The 15,600-nt window shown below is 59.9% G+C and overlaps 1 protein-coding gene across 2 annotated transcripts in view; it reads left to right on the top strand.

Moving 5' to 3' along the window:
- Nucleotides 1–658: 658 nt before the first annotated feature.
- Col6a2 (collagen type VI alpha 2 chain) overlaps nt 659–15,600 on the top strand; it is a 28,826-nt gene continuing 13,884 nt past the window's right edge. For both annotated transcript variants that reach the window (XM_027922257.2, XM_027922258.2), the window contains exons 1-13: nt 659–722; nt 10,299–10,441; nt 10,548–11,146; nt 11,340–11,360; nt 12,061–12,126; nt 13,427–13,480; nt 13,567–13,611; nt 13,963–13,989; nt 14,184–14,210; nt 14,302–14,346; nt 14,540–14,593; nt 15,034–15,096; nt 15,469–15,531. In XM_027922257.2, coding sequence (XP_027778058.2) covers nt 10,327–10,441; nt 10,548–11,146; nt 11,340–11,360; nt 12,061–12,126; nt 13,427–13,480; nt 13,567–13,611; nt 13,963–13,989; nt 14,184–14,210; nt 14,302–14,346; nt 14,540–14,593; nt 15,034–15,096; nt 15,469–15,531 — 1,179 coding nt within the window. In that variant the 5' untranslated portion in view covers nt 659–722; nt 10,299–10,326. The remainder of the gene's footprint in view (nt 723–10,298; nt 10,442–10,547; nt 11,147–11,339; nt 11,361–12,060; nt 12,127–13,426; nt 13,481–13,566; nt 13,612–13,962; nt 13,990–14,183; nt 14,211–14,301; nt 14,347–14,539; nt 14,594–15,033; nt 15,097–15,468; nt 15,532–15,600) is intronic.

Raw genomic sequence — 15,600 nt, 5'->3', positions numbered from 1 at the left:
TCTCCTCCTCCTGCCCCATCTCCTCCTCCTGCCCCATCTCCTCCTCCTGCCCCATCTCCTCCCCCTGCCCCATCTCCTCCTCCTCCCCCATCTCCTCCTCCTGCCCCATCTCCTCCTCCTGCACCATCTCCTCCTCCTCCCCCATCTCCTCCTCCTGCACCATCTCCTCCTCCTGCCCCATCTCCTCCTGCCCCATCTCCTCCTCCTGCCCCATCTCCTCCTCCTGCCCCATCTCCTCCTCCTGCCCCATCTCCTCCTCCTGCCCCATCTCCTCCTCCTGCCCCATCTCCTCCTGCCCCATCTCCTCCTGCCCCATCTCCTCCTCCTCCCCCATCTCCTCCTCCTGCACCATCTCCTCCTCCTGCCCCATCTCCTCCTGCCCCATCTCCTCCTCCTCCCCCATCTCCTCCTCCTGCCCCATCACCTCCTCCTGCCCCATCTCCTCCTCCTGCCCCATCTCCTCCTCTCTCTCCCAGCTCCAGCCCCTGCTCTCCTCTGACCCCCTGGCAGGGAACCCCTCCCGGTCATCCACAGGGCCGCAGCGCCTCCAGGTGGCCGCCTGTCCAGTGCACCCAGGGCGGGCTGGCAGGGACAAAGTGGGCGGCCCCGCGGCCCCTCCCGCGGCCCCTCCTTCTGTCCCCTCCCTTTCTCCTGCCCACTCGGCAGCTGCATCTGGGGCGGTCAGGACCCAGAGCTTCCTCGGGCCGTGTCCAGGCAGCCAGGTAAGCGCCGCCACCGCCGGGCCGTGCCATCGGTGGGCCCAGCGTGGGCCTGGGTGAGCTGTCCGAGAGGCGCAGCAGGCAGGGCTCCAGCCTCTGGGCGCCTGCCCTGAGCCCGCCTGGCGCCCGCCCTGGCTGTTCTCCCCGCAGCACCTGGGGCAGCAGGCTGTGGAGGGGACCCGCTCTCAGAGGACCCGGGACAGCCCGACTCCCTCCCCGACAGGGTGTGCCGCAGGTTGGGTTTATCCCTGCCTGGAAACGTGGGAGAGCTGAGGAGCCCAAACCGCCTCGTGGAAAGACCCCCCTTACTTGGACCTGGGCACAGGTCCTGCGGTGCTGGCCACTCTTCTGGGCACTGGGAAGAGGCTCCTCCTGCTGGAAGGAGCACTGTGGCCCTGGGAGCTCCTGGGCAGCTGGGGAGGGGGTCCTGCGGAACCGAGCGCCCTGCAGCTAGGCCCTGCCCACAGTGTGCTCAGGCCCTAGCAGGGCCCCTGTGAGCCTCGGGCTGCCACCCACCCTAGAACCAGGGCAGCCCTACCCCCAGCACCCGCAGGCTAGGAGGACTGCCCCAGAGGGGGACCAGCCTGGCTGGGGCTCACATGGGAACCTCAAGGACCCAAACAGAAGGCCTGAGACCCACGGATTTCCCTGTTCCTCAGTCTGGCGTGGAGGCCCCTCACACTTGCCAAAAAAAGGAAAGGTTTGGGGTTATGCCCTGCCTTCTTTCACAAAGGCCAGAGGCAAGGCAGGCCCAGGCCCCTTGGAGAGAAGATGCAGGCTGCGTTGGTGGGCTGAGGGTGGGGGCTGCTGCTGCCAGCGCACACAGGGCGTGGTCCTGGGCCCAGGGGCCCTTGGCAAGAGTGACGCCGAGTTTCCCAGGGCAGGCTGGAGGGGCCGAGCACTGGGCAGTGTGTCCCTCTGCAGGGTGTGTGTGTCTTGGAAAGTGAGCCCCCACACGTGTCTGGTGCATGCAAGCGGGTGGGGAAGCTGTTGCAGGCCTTGGGGGAGGCAGGCGCCCAGGGGACAGTCCAGGCGCACTTCACCTGGCCCTTGTCCCCCCTCGATGAGCGTGGCTCCAGCCCCAGGCACTGGTGTCAGCCGCCCCCAGGGGCCATGGCACCAGAGGGCCTCAGGGGAGCTCCCAGAGTCCAGGGTGGAGAGGGATGGCCTGCACCTAGAAGGGGCAGGGGTTGTCACAGGGTCAGCACAAGGACCTACCACCCGAGAGGGGCCTTCGCTTCCTCGTGTTAGAACACGGCAGGGGGGTGGGCAGACCCCGGTACACCACACCACAGGCCCTGCTCAAGGGCTGGGGAAGCCGCTCTTGTGATCATCTTAAGGAAACACAAATGGTGAGATGCTTCCCTTTTCCACGGCCTCCACGGCCTCCACGGCCTCCACGGCCCTCTGCCTCTCTTACGCATTCACACAAAGCCGGGGACCCTGGTGTAGGACCTGGGACAGCAGGGGCCGTGGAGTGCTCCTCATAGCCGGCCTGGGAGCCGGGTCCCTATCCTCAGGACACACTGGGATCAGGCCACGTTAGAAGCAGCATTCTGCATGGGCAGCCTGGAGGCCAGAGCCAAGCCCAGCCAGACGGGGTCAGCCCCCTGAGCCTGCCACAGAGGCTGCCGTGAGCGGGGGTCTGCACAGTGTCGGGGCCTCCCAGCCCGTGGCCAGATGCTCCCGGGAGGGGTGGGGCAAGGCCTGGCGACTGCGTGCAGGGAGGGCTCTTCTGGCCTGTGGGCCCTTCTCCTGGGGAGAAAGACCCAGGGCTGTGGGTCTGCCCTGGGTGTCTTTGGGTTTTGTCTTTTTAAAAATATTATTTTAGTGATAGAGGGACACACAATATCTTTGTTTACTTATTTATTTTATGTGAGGCTGAGGATGGGGCCCGCACCGCCCACATGCCAGGTGAGCGCTCTGCCCCTGAGCCCCAGCCCAGCCCTGTCTCTGGGTTCAGCAGCGCAGTCTGACCACTGGCATTTGCCATCCTCTTGTAAGTTGCCTGGTTGTGATTCCCCTGTTCCCAGAGTGCCTTTTGCTTTTGCTGATTTGTAGGACACACACACACACACACACACTTTTCTTTTTAGTTGTAGTTGGACCCAATACCTTTATTTTATTTATTTATTTTTATGTGGTGCTGGGATGGACCCAGCGCCCCACATGTGTAGGCAAGCACTCTACCACTGAGCCACGACCCAGCCCCACGATCTTCTTTATTGCAGTGAAGTACACATAGCATAAAACTTACTGTCCTAACTGTTTGAAGCGTGCGGTTTGGTATTATCACCTCCATCCCTAGTTGTCACGTCCCATGACTAAACACTCAGGGTCACTCCAGGGGAACTGGGCTGCACGAAATGACCACACAGAGACAGAGAGACCTTTTGCTTTGGGTCCTGTGACGACTCCTCTGACCTTAGGGGTCCGTGAAAAGAGAGCATTGACCCCTGTTATTGAGGAGAAGCCATTCAAATGAGGCAGGGGGTCAGGGTTCAGGGGGCTGAGTCCAGCTTCCTGATGTCCACTGTCAGCAGGTTGACTGACACCTAGGAAGGCCACACCCAAGGGCAGAGCAAGAGAAGGGGACACACAGAGGGCGTTTCCATGGGACATTCTATCCCAAACAGGGCAAGGGGGTAGGATTACAAAGGAACAGTGAGCGTAGCTCAGCCCCAGGGGTGTGCCTGCTCAGAAGGCTGGCCTTGCTGTCTGAGCGGGTCATGGCCCGACCACGCCAGACTGCAGTGACCTTTCAGATCCCCGTGGTGCACCAGGACTGGAAGGCGTGGTCACACCCCGTGCTGGGCACCACCCCCAACTGAAGCCCACTGCACAGGAGTCCCCGGTAGTGCGTCCTCCCCTCTGTCCCTGTGCATCTGACTAGTGCCGGAGATGCCCGTGGTGGCTCCTGTGATTTTGGTCCTCTTGTGCCTGGCTTACTTCACTTAATGTGAAGTCCCTAGGTCTCCTTCCTTTTTAAAACAGGGCTGCCCCGCGGAGCATCTCTGGTCCATATCTCCCTCCACCTGTGGCTGGACAGCTGGTGGCTCCAGGCTCTCACTGCTGTGAAGGGTGCCACTGAGCCTGAGTGTGCGGGACCCCTGGAGACCCTGGCCGGCAGTGCGCCTGGACACTCCCGGGAGTGGCTGCTGGAGCACGTGCCAGGCTCCAGCTGCTGCCCGTGCCTCTGACGGTGCTGCCCTCTGATTTCTGTCTTGTGGGAGCAACGCTGGCGGGCAAGGGCGTCTCCCCTGGCTTTGGCCTGATGACAGTGGAGCTGAGCAGCTTCTCGCCTGCCTGTTGGCCATGCGTGTCCTTTAGGGCCTGGGCCCGCGTTTGATTCAGGCTGCTGGCAATGTTGTTAGGCTCGGGGGTTCTTTATGCGTTCCGGACACCAGCCCCATGCCATGCAGGACCACGGCGCCTCCTCCGGTTCTGTGGATTCCCTGGACGCTCTGTCCATGGCGCCTGGTGACGCCAGCATTTTAGTTTTGTGAGTTGGGTCTGGTTTTGCTTCTGCTGCCTGTGACTCTGCCAGACTTGACGAGTCACTGCCAATGTCAGGGTGCGAGGTCACTGCCCTGTGTTCTCGGAGTTTTATGGTTCTGGGCGTGTCCTGTGCAGGTCACAGACCTGTTTCAAGCTAGTTTATGTGTGGGGTCAAGGAAGGATCTAACTGTGGGTGCCATTTCCCAGCTGAGGAAAGACCCCCCCCACTTGGCTGATCTTCGTGCCCTTGTTAAGAACCACATCGCGTGTCTGGGCTCTCTCATGAACCTCGACTCTGCCCGCAACACTCTGGGTCGGTGGCTGTGGCTTTTTTTTTTTTTTTAAGAGAAAGAGAGAGACAGAGAGAGAGAATTTTTTTTAATATTTATTTTTTAGTTTTCGGCGGACACAACATCTTTGTTGGTATGTGGTGCTGAGGATCGAACCTGGGCTGCACGCACGCCAGGCGAGCGCGCTACCGCTTGAGCCACCTCCCCAGCCCCAAGGTGGCTATAGCTTTGCAGTGAGTTTTGAAGTCAAGAAGTGAGGGTCCTCTGGCTTTCTTCATTTTCGAGATGGTCTCGGCTCCTTGGATTCCTTGAGATTTCATATGGATTTTCGGGTGGTTGCTGTTTGTCTATTTGCTTGTTTGGGTTCCAGGGATTAGACCCAGAGGCCGCAACCACCGAGCTGCATCCCCACCTCTTTTTAGTTTTTATTTTGAGACAGGGTCTTGCCAAGTTCCTGGGGCCTTGATAAGTTGCTGAGGCTGGTTTGGAACTTGCTATCCTCCTGCCTCAGCCTCCTCAGTGTCTGGGATGACAGCTGGAAAGAGAGAGAGAGAAGACTCCGATTACTGAGTCATGAATGAAAGTGGAGAGAGCAGTCCAGTTAGAGAGAGGCAGGAGGTCTTGTAGGAGAGTCTTGGGCAGGTCCCACTCCCAGCTGCCTTTCACGGGAGTTTCAGTATGGGTCGCGGTCAACCCATAGATGGATTTGGGCAGTCTGCCATGTGACGATGTTGAGTCTTCTGATTCCTGAGCATGGAGCCTCTGTCCCTTTACCTATGCCTCTTTTGATTCCCTTCAGCAGTGTCTGGTAGGTTCACTGTGTGAGCCTTCCACCTCCAGCTTAACCTCTGAATATCTTATTCTTTTTGATGCAATAGTAAAATGTTTTTTTGCTTTCTTTCGGGTTGTTCGTGTACAGAAGTGCAGCTGGTTTTTGTGTTGGGTTTGAATCTTGCTACTTTGTGGGGTTTTTAGTGGTGTTTCTATGGGGTCTTTACGGTTTCCTGCACACGATCACAGCGTCGGTCAGTGGGTCATGGCACTCCTTCCTCTCTGTTTTGAAGTAAAAAGCAGCAGGTGCCAGGAAGGGGAAGAGCCTGGTGTCCAGGCTGCCACATTCCTGGATTCAAACATCCAGGTGTCCACAAAGTATGGCCAGACACACGGAGGCTGATAAACCACCAGAAACTGTGGCAGATCTACGAGACAAAGACTCTGAAACGACTGTCCTAAAGAGTAAAAGGATGCGGGAAAGTCGAGAAAACATGTATGAACCAAATGGAGATATGAGTGAAGAGCCCAGAAACCAAAAAGAAACCCAAAGGCAGCTCTGGAGCTGAGAAGTTCAGCGGAAATAAAAGGTCACCAGAGGGGTCAAAGGCAGATTTCAGCAGAAAGAAGGAAGAATCAGTGAATCTGAAATAGAACAAGGGAAACTGCTGAGTCTAAGGAAAGAAGAAAGGTTGGCGAGAAGGAAAGAAGCACAGGCTCAGGGACCCGTGCGTACCAGCAGGAGGACCAGGCTGTGCACTGCAGAAGTCCCGGGGGAAGAGGGAGCTGAGGGGCCACGAACAGTGAAGGGTCATGGATGAGAGAAAACGCCATGAGCCTGGGGACCAACAAGACTGTGAACCCCAAGAAACAGTGAGCACCAAGCAGAAGAACTCCGAGACCCACCTGGAGCACTTGGTGATGAAGCTCAAAAGACAGGGGTTTAGACAGCAGCAGGAGAGGATGCTCATGACAGGCAGAGGAGCCTCCGCAGTGTCACCAGCACATTTCTTAGCACAGGTCGGAGGTCGTCAGCCGTGAGTTGACACATCCACAGGGCAGGAGGCGAACCCCCGCCCCCACGAAGCCCGTGTGCAGCATCTCCAGAGCCACCAGGCCAGACCCTCTGCAGGAAGTGCAGGGTGTGACGTGGGGACCTGGCACATGGGGACACAGGGCCCTCAGCAGAGGTCAAGACGTGGCCGTGGTGAAGGCTGGTGGAACAGAGAGCGACGGGCCTCCAGCGTAGTTTTCTATGTGCCTAAGGACTGATGTTTCTAAATGAAAATAATGTTTCTCTAACAGCTAGTGTTGTGACCTTGGTTTGCAATTCCACATTTTATCTGCTAAGCAGTTTAAGAAACAAATGCACTAAAAGCATGAGTAGTTTTGGCACAATACACGGAGAGCCTCCACATCTGTGGGTTCCACCCACACACATTTAATCAACAGCAGATTGAAAATCTTTGGAAAAAGTCATATCTGCACTGAATATGGCAGGCTTCCCCTGCTCGTCGCCATTTCCAAACAGCACAGCGTGGCCGCTGTTGACAGAGCGTGCTGTCTGCATGTGCCGGTGTTCCAGACTGGAGAGGTGAGCGGGTTCCACGTGAACACTGCAGCATGCTGTGAGAGGCCTTGACCACAGGATCCTGGGCCACTTCCCTCCGGCACTGAGGGACAGCTCTGTAAAGAGGTGGTTTTGTGACATCATAGTTGAAAGGGATGGGGACAGAGCTGTTAAAGAAGCAGAGCTTTCGTATGTCACTGAAGTTCAGCTGGTATAAATTCAGCATTTCAACTTTAGGACGTTAAATGTAATCCCCATGGTAACCACAAAGAAAATAAACAATAAACAAATGTGAAGGGAATGAGAAAAGGATCTAAATGTCTCACTACCAAAATCAATTAACACAAAGGAAGATAGCAGTCGCATGCAGAAAATCAGGGACAAAAAGCCATACGGTATGTATAAAATAAATGCCAGTGGAAGAGGTCTTTCTTCATCAGTAGTCACTTTAGATTTTGGAAGTGGACTAAACTCTCCAATCAAAAGACAGAGATTGGTAGATGGATTTTGAAAACTGTGATCAAACAGGAGACTCGCTTCAGATTCACACACAGCAGATTGGAAGGGAAGAACGACGGGGGGGGAGGTGTCGTGCAAATGGCCACAGAGAGCAGGACAAAGTGGACTTCAACCAGGAAAAGTCCTGCAGACCAGGAGGGCCTCAAGAGGGCTCCCTGCACGGGGAGACTGGACAGCAGCATGGGGGCAGGCACCCCCAACTCCACCCACATGTCAGAAAGTGAAGTGCTGGCCACCCTGTGGGGGACACTCGTGTGGAGAGCCAGACCAGAGCCCCATTGCTGGGTTCCGACCTTAGCCACCAGCTGGCGGGGGCGGGGGGCGAGGGGGCAGGGGGGTCCTGCAGTGGACCTGGTTCCTCCTCTCTGGGCGGGGAGAGCCACTCTCCAAGGGCTGATCAGTGAGAGGGGGCGGGTGTCCTGTGGGTCAGGGGTCTCAGAAGGTCCCTTCTGTTTTCCTGAGGGATGGTTCCTGCGCTGCACTCAGAGCTCACCCTGTGCCCCCCCCCCAGGGAGCCCTGCCTGCCCTCCACTGCAGGCCAGCAGTCCCCTTGGGGCTGCATTCTGTGTGCACAGCGTGGTGGGGTCTGTTGGCTGTCCCACCAGCAAAGACAAAGCTAATCCTGGAGATTTTGACTAAAATTGCATTCAATTGTAGATTCAGTTAGAAATAACTGGGTTTGTTTTTTTGTTTTTTGGTACTGGGGACTGAACCCAGGAGTGCTTAACCACTGAGCTACACACCCCTAGCCTTTTTATTTTTATTTTGAGGTAGAGTCTTCCTAAGTTGCCCAGGGTAGCCTCAAACTTGCAATCCTTCTGCCTCAGCAGCCGTAATTGCTAGGATCACAGGCACGCTCCACACACCCAACTGGGTTAGAAATAACTGATTTTCTTAATATCTGTTTAAGATATATGGACAATTTCTTATTCAAAAGCCAGATTTACATTTTTCTTTTTTTTTTTAAAGAGAGAGGGAGAGAGAGAATTTTAATATTTATTTTTCAGTTTTCGGCGGACACAACATCTTTGTTTGTATGTGGTGCTGAGGATCGAACCCGGGCCGCGCACATGCCAGGCGAGCGCGCTACCGCTTGAGCCACATCCCCAGCCCCAAGATTTACATTTTCTAATGTATTCCTCAGGGGAAAAAAAATCCGCATTTTCCCTCCACCTGGATGTTGTTGGGTTTTTTTTAACATTTATTTTTTAGGTGTAGATGGACACAGCACAATGCCTTTTTTTATGCGGTGCTGAGGATGGAACCTGGGTCCCACCCGGGCTAGGGGAGCGCTGTACCGCTGAGCCACAGTCCCAGCCCCCGTCTGGATGCGTTTAAGCGTCCTCTTTGTGGTGAAGCCTGTCTTCTCCCCGGCGTATGCCGTGTTCCCGTAACGTTTTCTGCTGCTCCCACTGATGGAAGCAGATCAGTAGCTTCTGGGCCCTCGGTCTCTTCGGGGGGAGTCCAGGGGCCGAGTGGGTGGTCTGGCTGAGGATCTCCCAAGAGGTGCAGGTGTGCAGTCAGGACCGAGGGCTTTGTTTCCGGGCGCCCCACTGTGGCTGCCGGCGGCAGAGCTGGGTCTCCAGGCATCTGTGTGAGGGGCAGCCCCGGGGGGCCCCAGACCAAGTGCCTTCCACGGCCCGCGCCACCCTCTCTCTGCTGTGCTGGCCTCCGGCAGCTGCAGGAGTGCTGAGGGCGTCGGGCCCCACCAGGCACCAGGGTGGCCTGCCTCTGTGCGACTGGGCTCTCCTCGGGGGTCTCCTGTGCCTCTGTCTCTGCCACCCAAGAGCCAGGCCTGCGCTCCCGCAGGAGCCCCCGCCGGCCCGTGGCCTCCCCCGCAGCTGCCCCTGCGTCCCTTCCTCCATCGCACGCACGCCAGGCTCTGTCCTGGGGCCTCGGCCCCCGCTGCCCCCTTCCCTGAGCCCTGGGACGGTTCCGCCGTCTCTGGTGCCAAGCCTGTCACTCACAGTCCCCACTTTTCCAGCTGGGATGGTCTGAAGACCAGTCCGGAAGTGCCTCTCGGCCTCAGCAGCTTTCTGGAATTTAAGTTGGAGAGTCCATCTCTTAACGGTGTTAGTGCCCCTTCTCCAGTGGTCTCCCATGGGGAAGGACTGTCCTCAGCCTGCTGGGAGGGGACAAGGGCTACAGGCGGCTGGACAGCCTGGTGACAGTCCTTCACTGTGTCCTCCCAGCCCTCACCTCTGGCGCAGCCAGGGGCTGGGCCCTGGGTCATCCCATCCACATGGAGGGAGGGGGCAGTACAGCCCCTCGGGGCCCCGGCAGCTCCACCCCTCCCAGCGTCACAGCCTGTGACAACCTTGGTGACGGTGGGACACAGACCTCTGCACACCTCCTTGAATCAGCATCTCAGACAGTCCTCGAGCCTGTGCAGCTGGGTGCTCTGGGGATGACAGGCCAACGGGGACAGAGGGGCCAACTCTGGCCTCCCGAGTTCAGACCCAGCCACTGGACACCAGGGAGTGTGCTCTGAGAGGCCCCCGGCTGTTAGGCACCCACAGAGAGCCAGACTAGCGGTGGCCATGTACAACGCGCATGGGGCCAGAGGCAGAGGGACTCCAGGGACACACGTGGGGCTGGGAACTGCCTCCCGTGTGAGGCCAGCAGCCTCCCCCGGAGCGTGTGGGTGGGAGATGCTGGCCGCTGCTGTTTTGATCCGGCTCCCCTGGGTCTGTCTTCCTAGGTGCTTGGCTCCAGAGGGCAGGGAGGGTCTCCATCATCCAGATCCCACCCAGAACTGAGCCCAGGTGTGCCCTCTGCAAGTCTGCAGCCCCACAGGCAGGGGGGGAGGCCCAGCTGCCCAGCCCAGGCCTGGGCCTCTGCCCCAGGAGGCGCTGACCCGTGGTGTGCGTCAGCACAGGAGGGCTGTGCCTTGTGCTGGGTGCCCTCTGCACAGCCCTTCTCCTGTTGCAGGACCTCAGGGCCCACGACCGCTGCCAAGATGCTCCAGGGCCCCTTCTCCGTGCTCCTGCTCGGGGGGCTCCTGGGGCTCCTCCAGGCCCAGCAGCAGGAGGTCATCTCGGGGGGCGCTTCTGAGCGGAACAACAACTGCCCAGGTACCAGGGGTGGCTGGGACCCTGGGACGTGGGTGGTGAGCACAGGGCACTGGCAGGCCCGGGCGGCAGCCTGGGCTGGCTGGCCTGATGGGTCCCTGCCCCCCAGAGAAGGCCGACTGCCCCGTCAACGTGTACTTCGTGCTGGACACCTCGGAGAGCGTGACCATGCAGTCCCCCACGGACAGCCTGCTCTACCACATGCAGCAGTTTGTGCCGCAGTTCATCAGCCAGCTGCAGAACGAGTTCTACCTGGACCAGGTGGCCCTGAGTTGGCGCTACGGCGGCCTGCACTTCTCGGACCAGGTGGAGGTGTTCAGCCCTCCAGGCAGTGACCGGGCCTCCTTCACCAAGAGCCTGCAGAACATCCGCTCCTTCCGCCGGGGCACCTTCACGGACTGCGCGCTGGCCAACATGACCCAGGAGATCCGGCAGCACGTGGGCCGCGGTGTGGTCAACTTCGCTGTGGTCATCACCGATGGCCACGTCACCGGCAGCCCATGTGGGGGCATCAAGCTGCAGGCTGAGCGGGCCCGCGAGGAGGGCATCCGGCTCTTTGCTGTGGCCCCCAACAGGAACCTGAATGAGCAGGGCCTTCGGGATATCGCCAGCGCCCCCCACGAGCTCTACCGCAACAACTATGCCACCATGCGGCCCGAGTCCACCGAGATCGACCAGGACACCATCAACCGCATTATCAAGGTCATGGTACGCAGCGCCAGGCCGGGGCTGCCCAGAGGCCTCAGACCTGTGCGGGCAGGCCTCGGTGTACCCCTGTGTGTGTGAGGACCCTGAGGGAGGTGAGGCCCCGGCAGGCCTGAGTCCTGGGTCTGCAGTCTAGACGCAGGCACGACGTGTACCCCAGACTGCGGCTGACCAGGTCTCTCTCTCTCTCCCGCAGAAACACGAAGCCTATGGAGAGGTGAGTGACACTTCCCAGCCCCCCAGCCCTGGCCACTTCATGCTCTGGGTCTCTGAGCTGCGGACCCAGCAGAGAGGACCACACCTGCACTCTAGCCCTTGGGGACTGGAGCAGAGGAAGAAGGGGGCATCGTGCACCGTGGGCCACGGACACCTGAGTCTGGAGGGAGGACTCTGGGCCCAGCCAGACCACTTCAGCCCCGGGGGTCTGCCATAGGCATCGACTCAGCGCAGTCAGCCTGGGCGCCGAGAGTCCTGCCCACAGCTGGCAGGCTGTGTCCAGCCCAGACTGGGAGCCCCAGCCACCTGGCAGGTCAGGAGGAGGCAGGCAGCAGTGTGCCCACTGGGGCCTGCAGCTGCAAGTGGCCTGGACATCCCCCCATGTCTGTGTGGCCTCAGCTCCGGCTCCCAGGAAAGGGAGCAGGCATCTGAGGTCACCGCCTGTCCCCAGAACAGCTGCAAGCACAGTGGGTGTGGTCCCTGCATACAGATGGTGCTTAGCCAGTGCCCACTGCTCTTTAATACTTGTGACTGCCCATCGTGGCTGAACTCGGCCTCGCTTTTCCCACCCTGGCCTGGAAGCCTCTCTGGAAGCCCGCGTCTGCCCCTGGGATCGTGCGTCTGCCGCTCCATCCTGGCCCAGGATCCCAGGCGGCTTGTCCCACCTGCTTGACCCACTGTCCCCCACCTTCTCATTCCAGTGCTACAAGGTGAGCTGTCTGGAGATCCCTGGACCACCAGGCCCCAAGGGCTACCGTGGACAGAAGGTGAGCTGCCCGAATGGCTCAGGGGGACACACCTCCGAACCTGTCTGAACTCCACCTTGGAGGCCAGCCATGCTGTGGACGGTCTCAACACTTCCAACCTGGAAAAAACGAGATTTTGAGAAAAGTAGGAACTTCTTAAAAACCTTTAAGATACGCTGTTGAGGCTGGGGTTGTGGCTCAGCAGTAGAGCGTTTGCCTAGCCCTTGCGAGGCCCTGGGTTCGATCCTCAGCACCACATAAGAATAAATAAATAGAATAAAGGTATTGAGTCCAAGATGTGCTGTTGGAATACTTCTGCGAGTAAGCAAGGTCACTGAGATCAGGCTCCAGTAAGCCACATGCAGACCTTTGTACACAACAGGACGCACGCTCCTGCCGACAGGGCTGCTGACCGCTCGGGACTGCCTCACCCCTGCCCTGCTTCCTGGCGGCAGAGGCGTGTGGGATGAGATCTCAAGCCCACTCCTAGGGTCCGTGAGAGCCACAGAAAGCTTGAGGGAACTGCCACAGGAGGAGAATGGGTGTCTAAGGAGACTCACAGGGACGCTGTCACACAGCAAGGTGACAAGTGGTGTCCAATGACCCACGTCCAGGGTCGCCTTCTCCAGGCCACAGGCCACACCCTGTCCCAGTCCTGGCAGCAAGGCCCACCTGCCCCAGCCAGGAGTGAATCTGCCACTTGGGGCAGCCTTGAGCACCCAGGGGCAGTGGCCACGTCCTGATGGTGGGAGCCAGGGGACCAGAGCCCACACAGCCGAGTGGCCCCGCGAGCCGCTGCCCCTTGCCCTGCTGCCTTCCCTCCCACCGTCCTGTGGCCTCTGATTCTCCCCTCTCCCCCTTCTTTGCCCTGACGTTAGAAGCACCTTGATAACTGGGCGCCTTAAGTTCTAAGTTATGCGACCAAATCCTGATTCCAAGGGAATAGCGCCTCTGTGTGGTCTTGGGACGCTCTGAGGTGTCTGAAGTCACTTAGGGTCCTGCTCCATCACACCCTTTGGATTATTTCAAGAGGAATTGATGTGCTGTGACTGTCCACAGGCCTGGTGGAGAACCGGAGCCCGGGGCAGGAGGGCTGCACACCAGGCTACTCGTCTGGTTTGGCATCTCGGAAAGCTGTCCATCAGGCTCAGAAGAGCAGTCCAAACAAACCCTGGTCTGATGTTGTCAGGACCCCTGGGGCAGCTGACCTGACTGGTGTCTCTACTCGGGGAGGGACCAGTGGCTTTCGCGTGCCAACTTGCTGATGAACTGGCTGTCCTTGACCCTGCCTCAGCTCACTCTCCCTGTTGTCTGTCTCTAGGGTGCCAAGGGCAACATGGGTGAGCCAGGAGAGCCCGGACAGAAGGGGCGACAGGTGAGTGACCCCAGCCCCGTGCCCCGGCCGTCCCCACCCCCACCCAGGACTGGTGGCGTCTCATGCTTACTGTTCTTTCTCTGCAGGGAGATCCAGGCATCGAGGGCCCCATTGGATTCCCAGGACCCAAGGCAGGTTCCCAGGGCCAGCCCAGGGCTGGGGCTGGCAGGGGCAGGGAGGGCCAGGGGAGCGGGTGGTGTCTCGGGAAGACTGCCCGTACCCTCTCCCATGTCTCTAGCCCAGCACCCCATGCCCCTGTTACCAAGAAGCAGAAGCACCTCTGTAGTGCAGGTCACCCCAGAACCAAGCTCTGGCCTGACTCCTCGTCCAGCCTCCTCTGCTGAGTGTGGGTCCAGAGTCCACCCAGGTTTCCAGGTGCCGGCCGCAGCCTACCCCAACCGGCCCTTGGCTGCTAGGCTCCACCTGGCCTCTGTCTCCCAACCCTGCCCCCCTAACGCGGCACCCTCTCCTTCTGCCCTCAGGGTGTTCCAGGGTTCAAAGGAGAGAAGGTAAGAGCCGAGGCTGAGCAGCCCCAGGCAGACCCCAGACCCACCTCTGTCTGCAGCCTGGGGGTCCCCCTGGGGGCAGAAGGGCTGCAGGGGAGGGGCTCTTCTGGCCTCACGGAGCCCAAGGGCTCTGACCCGCACCTAGAGGCGATGGTCCTGTGAAGCTGGAGACTCACCCCTCACTTCCTCCTGCACAGGGTGAATTTGGAGCTGACGGTCGAAAGGTGAGCTGGGCAGGGCGGGCAGGCGCCCACCTCCATGTGGCTCAGGTGGACAAGGACAGGGCTCACGGATCTCCTTTCCCTCCCTTTCCAGGGGGCTCCAGGCTTGGCCGGCAAGAATGGGACTGATGGCCAGAAGGTAAAGTGAGGGCCAGCTCACGGCTGCACTGGCTGATCACAGGCACACACGGGCACTCGTGGGCACACGTACACGGTGGGGGTCACCTCACAGCTGTGCACCCTGCGAAAGCTGTGCAGGGGCCTGGACAGCGTGGCCAGCGCACCTCCACCTGGACCCCAAGTCCCCTGACACTTGTGCTCCCCTCCTGCAGGGCAAGCTGGGCCGCATCGGACCTCCTGGCTGCAAGGGAGACCCTGGAACCCGGGTAGGCGGCTCCACGGCCCCGTCTGCCCGCCCCACGGACCTCAGCTCTGGGGAGCAGGGTGCCAGGCGCAGTCCTGCTTCTCCCTCCTACCCTCTCGCCCTGGCTGTCCCTGCCACAGGCCAGGGTTCAGCCAGGTCGGGGTCACCATGTGGCAACACCCTGAGCGTCCGGGCCAGCTCCGGGGAGGCTGGTGGGGTCCTGGGCCAGGCCAAGCGGTTCCACTGCCCCGAGGTCCTGCGTTGTGGGTCTTGGTCCTGTCAGCCTGTCCCTGGCTGACTGACCAGTCAGGGCCTGGCCTCCTGGGCAGGGGGCTTACCCACCCAGAAGCCTCACCGCAGGATCTGAGGGTGGGACTCTGCTCCCAGTTTGTGGGCAGAACCAAACCTCCTCTGGGCAGCAGCCAGCAGGAGCCCCAGGACACACCTGCCCTTCTCTTTCAGGGCCCTGACGGGTACCCCGGGGAGGCTGGAAGCCCAGGCGAGCGGGGAGACCAAGGCGCCAAGGTAGGCTGCCCAGCCGTCTGTGGCCATGCAGCAGTGGGGCCACCCCGGGCCTCCCTGCCCCAGCCCAGCGTCCCTGGAGGATGGAGCTGTCTGGGGAAGACCCCAGCAGAGGGAGCCTGTCCCTGACCCTGACCCTAAGTCCCTTCAGGAGTGAGGGCCACGGCACCCAGTTGCCCACCCTCCTACCCTGAGCACATTCCCCTGTCTCCCAGGAGGAGCAGCCTCCCGCCAGGGTCACAGCCTGGCTTTCAGGTTCCCCGAGCAGCCCGCCCCGTGGGGCATCCTGGGGGCTCAGGGACAGGGGGGAGCTGCCTGCCCAGGGCCCTGAGCCTGGCCCCGGAGGCAGTGGCTGATCTCTGCAAACCCTTCCAGGGGGACTCCGGCCGCCCAGGACGCAGAGGGCCTCCAGGAGACCCTGGAGACAAAGGAAGCAAGGTGAGCCATGAGCATGCTCTCCAACCCTGGCCAGGGCAGCCGGCCACACTGCCTGTGTCCTCACACATG

Source organism: Marmota flaviventris, chromosome 8 (genome assembly GCF_047511675.1).
Source record: "Marmota flaviventris isolate mMarFla1 chromosome 8, mMarFla1.hap1, whole genome shotgun sequence".
NCBI classification, from domain to species: Eukaryota; Metazoa; Chordata; class Mammalia; order Rodentia; family Sciuridae; genus Marmota; species Marmota flaviventris.
This window is presented reverse-complemented; position numbering and strand designations above follow the sequence as displayed.